Below are 6,946 nucleotides of genomic sequence, written 5' to 3'. Positions count from 1 at the left end.
GATGGGCGAATAAATTCACCTGGCACGGATTCACTGCGAATTTCCGCGTTTCTCAGCCGGCAAATAAATTTGCAAATTTCCCGCGAAAATTCACCGGCGTCAATTTCCGATTTTCACTATTTTTCATGAAAATGTCTGATTTTCATGATTTTTTGTGAAAACCTTCAAATTTCATGATTTTTTTGGTGAAACTGTTCGAATTTCCCTATTTTTTCATGAAAAAGTTCGACTTTAACAATTTTTTTGAACGATTTTTCACAAATTTGACACCGTTTCGTGAATTTTGCTGGAAATTTGCTAATTTTTCGGCAAAACGGGAGAAACTTGCCCATCACTACCCACCATCTCATGCTCCACAAACCCTGGAGCAAAATATCACAGATTGAAATGTCAGTTATTCAGTAAAACAAGAGAATTGGTCAAGGTCTGACACTGCTATAACAAACAAAGCTATTAAAAAAAGACACATCCATCAGTATTTACCTTCATGTACAAACAGAATCTGACTGATCCAGAGGAAGGTGAATACCCCCATCTAAAGCCTTTCCAAAATTCCTCTCTGACTTTAAGATGGCAGCTAGTTCCTGGATCAAATTGAATTGATCTGAGGACTGAAGCATCAGGGGCAGATTTATCAAAGGTTGAGGTGAATTTTCGAATTAAAAATAATCGAATTTCGAGCTATTTTTTGTGTACTTCGACTACGGAATAGTCCAAATTCAATTCAATATCGAAATTTATCATGTACCGTCTCTTTAAAAATTCGACGTCGACCATTCACAATCTAAAACCTGCCGAATTGCTGTTTTAACATATGGGGGACCTCCTAGAACCTATTTGGATTTAATAGATGGACTATGAAAACTCAATGTTTTTTTGGGGGGGAAACGGTTTTCCCCGCGAATCGAAGGCGCTATTACGTAGATTCGTATGATTCAAATTCAATCGAAAACGGACCTATTCGATCGGAAACGTACCTGTTCGGCCAAAAAAATGGTCTTTTCGAATTTCGAAGTTTTTCAAAAATCGCAATTTGACCCGTGATAAATCTGCCCCTAAAAGATCTCTTTTGTCTTTATTTTGCTTAATTGGAATTTTTTTAATAATATGTGGCCACTTCCAGCAATTTCACCTACATCACTAATAAAGGCATATATATGATCTGTATGTACTTTCGCCTTGTTGCTGTACTTTGATTTGGGCCTCATGATACCCCATGATCCCAACCAGTGGCGTAACTACATGTTACTGGGCCCCACAGCAAATTAATTTTAGGTCCCCCAACATATCCAGAGATTGCCCTGTTTTATCAATAAATGTTGAAATTGCTCATAATTTGTGCCTCATGGGCCCCCCTATGCCCCCCCCCCTGCATAGTACCTTGTACTTGATCCCAACGAAAATAGAATTCATTCTAATTGGAGGCAAAACAATCCTACTGAGTTTAATTAATATTTCAATTATTTATTTTTTTTTGTACACAAGGTATGGAGATCCAAATTACGGGAAGGACCCCCCTTTTGTGGAAACCCCCAGGTACCTGTAATAATAAAACAGTACCTTGTACTTGATCCCATTTAAAACATAATTAATCCTTATTGAAGGCAAAACAATCCTATTGGGTTTAATTCATGTTTAAATGATGACGTATGGAGATCCAAATCACGGGAAAGATCCCTTTTGTAGAAACCCCCAGGTCCCAAGCATTCTGGATAACAGGTCCCATACCTGTAATAATAAAACAGTACCTTGTACTTGATCCCATTTAAAATATAATTAATCCTTATTGAAGGCAAAACAATCCTATTGGGTTTAATTCATGTTTAAATGATTCTTTTAGTTGACTTGATGTATGGAGATCCAAATCACGGGAAAGATCCCTTTTGTGGAAACCCCCAGGTCCCAAGCATTCTGGATAACAGGTCCCATACCTGTAATAATAAAACAGTACGTTGTACTTGATCCCATTTAAAATATAATTAATCCTTATTGAAGGCAAAACAATCCTATTGGGTTTTAATTCATGATTAAATGATTTTTTTAGTTGACTTGATGTATGGAGATCCAAATCACGGGAAAGATCCCTTTTGTGGAAAACTCCAGGTCCCGAGCATTCTGGATAACAGGTCGCTTATAACTTTTTATTCAATAATTCTGTGTTCCGTGTATAAAAATATTGCAATATAAAGTGGAATGGGATTTTATTCAGTTCCACTTCCCACTTCTTTTTTGGCTCAGTTAAAATGCCTATACACTTACAGGTTCTGACACTCAGAACTAGGGAATTTGTTCTAAAATAGTTCTTTTGTTACTTAATCTTTGCAGCCCTGACTTTTTTTTTTTCAGTAGCCGTATTGAGGCAGAAGAGGAGGACAGGGTTAGCCAGAAATCTCCACCCTTCTCCATACTGTTGAGAAATTGCAGTGAGTAGTTTAGTTGCTATGCATATTAATGACTTTGTACCCAGGGCAGTAGGAGCTGTTTTAAAAGAGGACAGGCAGGGAAGCGGAGAGCTCAGACTGGAGGTGGAACAGAGGAGGCAGCAGCAGCAGCGTGGAGCTTGCTCTCTCTTTACCAACAACACGAATCAGCAGCCACCAGAGATTTCACAGGCAACAACATTAAACTCTATCAGCGCTGAATTTGCTGCCTGGGGATTTGGAGATGAGACCCATCACAGCGGCACTCATTCTGCTTCTTGTAGCAGTCTCTACATTGCATGTTGAAGGTGAGCGGGGGGCATTTTAGTATTAAAAGATGAAGTATCCGTATGCCCTATGCAAATGTAGGATTCGGTTTTTTTTTTTTAATTTAAAGAATTGGATCATTGTAATGAAAAGTTATTGCTGATTTACTACCTTTGTTTGCGCCTTGCTTTCCAACATGAATTACTGACCCGAAACTAATTCCAGTCAAATGAAATGTGTTATTGCCCCTGACAGATTTACTCAATGATTCAATTATATAACATGACATCGTTAGTGGAAATCAATCTTTTCTTCAATTTATAGATCATATACAACGGCAGGTACAAGGTGACTTTAATGCACTGCTGCTTTTCAACATAATTAACCCTTATTACATTATCATTAATAGCACTAGTATGGGACCTGCTGTCCAGAATGCTCAGGACCTGGGGTTTTCCGGATATTGGGTCTTTCCGTAATTTGGAGCTTCATACCTTAAGTAGAAAATCGTGTAAACATTAAATAAACCCAATAGGCTGGTTTTGCTTCCAATAAGGATTAATTATATCTTAGTTTGGATCAAATATAAGCTACTGTTTTATTATTTTATTTTATATTATTTATTAGTCCATGGGAGACGGCCATCCCTTAATTCTGGGCTTTTTGAACAATGGGTTTCCAGATTACAGGTCCAATATTTTATATAGTAACTCATTTTACATATTTAATAATTATCAAATTTTGGAATGTGAAATGCCATCTTTTTAAAAGAAGACAAATCATTTATACAGGTATAACATCATTCAAAAGAGAAGCTTTTCTGCATTCGGAAACTTGGACAACCTCAAATACATTAAGAATTATTTAATATTATAAATTGAAAGTCTAAATACTGTTTTTTTTTTAACGTTCAGTGATTATCCCTGGTGCAGTGAATCCCGTTTGTTTGACATAAACTTGCTTTTTTTTTAAAATCTAGGTTCAAAGTGCAAATGTTCCAGAAAGGGGCCAAAAATAAGATTTACAGATGTGCAGAAACTAGAAATCAAGCCAAAATATCCATACTGTGAAGAACGGATGATCATGTAAGTAATTACCTAGAGATGATAGATCCCTAGATAGATAGATAGATAGATAGATAGATAGATAGATAGATAGATAGATAGATAGATAGATAGATAGATTGATAGACAGCCAGATAAATCGATAGATAGATACCTAGATAGATAGATAGATAGATAGATAGATAGATAGATAGACAGATAGATGATAGATAGATATATTGATTGATAGACAGCCAGATAAATCGATAGATAGATACCTAGATAGAGAGATGATAGATACCTAGAGATGATAGATACCTAGATAGATAGATAGATGATAGATACCTAGATAGATAGATAGATGATAGATACCTAGATAGATAGATAGACAGCCAGATAAATCGATAGATAGATACCTAGATAGATAGATAGAAACCTAGAGATGATAGATACCTAGCTAGATAGATAGATATATTGATTGATAGACAGCCAAATAAATCGATAGCTAGATACCTACATAGATAGATGATAGATACCTAGAGATGATAGATAGAGAGAGATAGATAGATAGACAGACAGAGAGATAGATACCGAGAGATGATATATACCTAGACAGACAGATAGATAGAAAGATAGATAGATAGTTAGATAGATACCTAGAGATTATATATACCTAGCTAGATAGATGATAGATAGATATATTGATTGATAGACAGTCAGATAAATCGATAGATAGATAGATAGATAGATAGATAGATAGATAGATAGATAGATAGATAGATAGATAGATAGATAGATAGATAGATAAATAGATACCTAGACATGATATATAGATAGATAGATAGATAGATAGATAGATAGATAGATAGATAGATAGATAGATAGATAGATAGATAGATAGATAGATAGATAGATAGATAGATAGATAGATATGAAAGTGGTGTGTCTTCTTATATTTGCATTAGTTCTTGTATATGTGAATAAAGTGCTGATCAATATCCCATATATAAAGTTATTACTTAGCATTTTGCATTCCAATGGCATCACTGTGCCTGCAATCTAGTGTTAAATTGTTTGCCACAAAGGCGGTGACATTTCTACTTTCAGAGCGATGCTGAACATAATAGAGCAGCATGGAACGTTTACATTGCGTTGCCTCCAGGGATAACCAGAAGGAAGTTTGCCCCAGAAGCAACATGAATCCTAGGGATTTGTATAAATGTCCATTACCTTGTAACTGATAGTCTGTTATATAGACACCGACAAACCCAGCAATAGAGTTCCCTAGACTTGTGTTTAGCTTTATTACCTGCATTCATTTAGAATATTTTATAAAGGTAGAATTAACCTTTTTCATATGTGACCCAATCTTATTTTACTGTGACCCCCCCTTACAGAAATGTGTGCCCCCCCCCCCGGAAAAGTTGTGACCCCCACAAATTTGCTGTGACCTCCTCCCAACCTTCAGAGTCAGAGAACTGATTTTTTTTTAGTTAATGAAGTTCATTTTCTCCCAGTATGTTTCCACTCCCAAACAGCAGCACTTTTTTTATTTTTTTTATTTAAATAGCTACATTTAAAACTAAAAGCTATAAATCATTGTCGGTCAAGATATTTTACATATCTTTTATTTTAGCTGCTTATGTGTTACCTTGAGGCTTCACTGGGGTAATGATATTGTACATATCTTGCATTTTATTCTTTTATATGGTATCTTCTTGAGCATTCCTAAAATAGCATTCAGAGGTGACCTACTCACACAACTGTTTAGATCAGAGAAAGCAAACGTCGGCATGCCGGAGAAATGCTGTGAGTTGTAGTTTCACACCAGCAAAACCCTGAAAGTTGCTTATACACGAGACAGACCAGGGCATGGATTGGATATTTTTAAATATGCTTTTAATTCAATGTAACAATGTGCAATAGGCTTTAGGACTCAATATTTTATCAGGGTGTTGCTTTACCTTTCCCCACGTCTGTGACATTGAGTTCATCATTATATTTGCCCGTTTACATTCCTTGGATCGTTGCTTCTCTGTGTTCTAGTTCTGGTATTGAGCACAAAGATAGGGATGCAAGTGAATAATATTCCCCAAAGATAAAAATAATTTAATCTGATCTAAAAATCTAATGGTAGTGGTACTGTAACACACTTTGGGTAAAGTGTCACTAGCATGAGCTGCTTACAAGATATAGGATCTATTATCCAGAATGCTTGGAACTTGGGGTTTTCCATATATATAGGGTCTGTTATTTGGATCACCACACCTTAAAGGGTCTGTTCACCTTTGAGTCACCTTTTAGTATGATGTAGCGAGTGATATTCTGAGACAATTTGCCATGGTTTTCATTTTTTATTATTTGTGGTTTTTGAGTTATTTAGCTTTTTATTTGGCAGCTCTCCAGCTTGCAATTTCAGCCATCTGGTTGCTAGGGTCCAAATCACCCTAGCAACCATTCACTGGTTTGAATAAGAGACTGGAAAATGAATAAGGGAGGCCTGAATAGAAAAATGAGTAATAAGAGCAGCAATAGATATGTAGCCTTACAGAGCATTTGTTTTTAGATGGGGTCAGTGACCCTCATTTGAAAGCTGGAAAGAGTCAGAAGTCATATATATATATATATATATATATATATATATATATATATATATATATATATATATATATATATATATATATAATTGTATGTGCTGGTGCACTCAAAAATACCGTTAATGCTTTGGTACAGGTCAGATATATATCAAAAATCACAAAAGTACCGCACTCACAAGACTTTACTTGGTGCAAAAGAAATTTAGTTATAGCGGGTTTCTAAATAAGGAATCCCATACCTGTCCCATAACAATGTTGTTCATTTCATTTAAGAAGCTCGGGGTAATTTTAACCTCACAATTATGTAAGTAAAATGAAAAAAGCGTGACCTTTGCAGTGCAGTTAAGCACACAGTCACAATTTAGGGAGGGGATGTGTTGGATAAGGAACATCTGCTTTCACTTACCTGCTTTTTAATTGCAACTCGCCTAGTAATCTACATACCAACCAAATGTTAAAACATGTTCCATTGAACACACACTAATATTTAATCCTAAAACACAGCTTGTAAACTAAAGTCATATTTTATAAGGACTAATACATCCCTGAATTATCTGCTTCATTATCTGCCACTGATGTTACAGAGCCAATGTCCCTTTAGCGTTCACCAGTGTGATCC

The 6,946-nt window shown here is 35.6% G+C and overlaps 1 protein-coding gene across 1 annotated transcript in view; it reads left to right on the top strand.

Moving 5' to 3' along the window:
• The first annotated feature begins 2,525 nt into the window (after positions 1-2,525).
• cxcl14.L (chemokine (C-X-C motif) ligand 14 L homeolog) overlaps positions 2,526-6,946 on the top strand; it is a 29,785-nt gene continuing 25,364 nt past the window's right edge. The window contains 2 exon segments of the mRNA NM_001092729.1: positions 2,526-2,728; positions 3,667-3,772. Of these exon segments, the coding sequence (NP_001086198.1) occupies positions 2,665-2,728; positions 3,667-3,772 (170 nt within the window). The 5' untranslated portion in view covers positions 2,526-2,664.

The sequence above is a fragment of the Xenopus laevis genome, chromosome 3L (assembly GCF_017654675.1).
Source record: "Xenopus laevis strain J_2021 chromosome 3L, Xenopus_laevis_v10.1, whole genome shotgun sequence".
Lineage (NCBI taxonomy): Eukaryota > Metazoa > Chordata > Amphibia > Anura > Pipidae > Xenopus > Xenopus laevis.
This window is presented reverse-complemented; position numbering and strand designations above follow the sequence as displayed.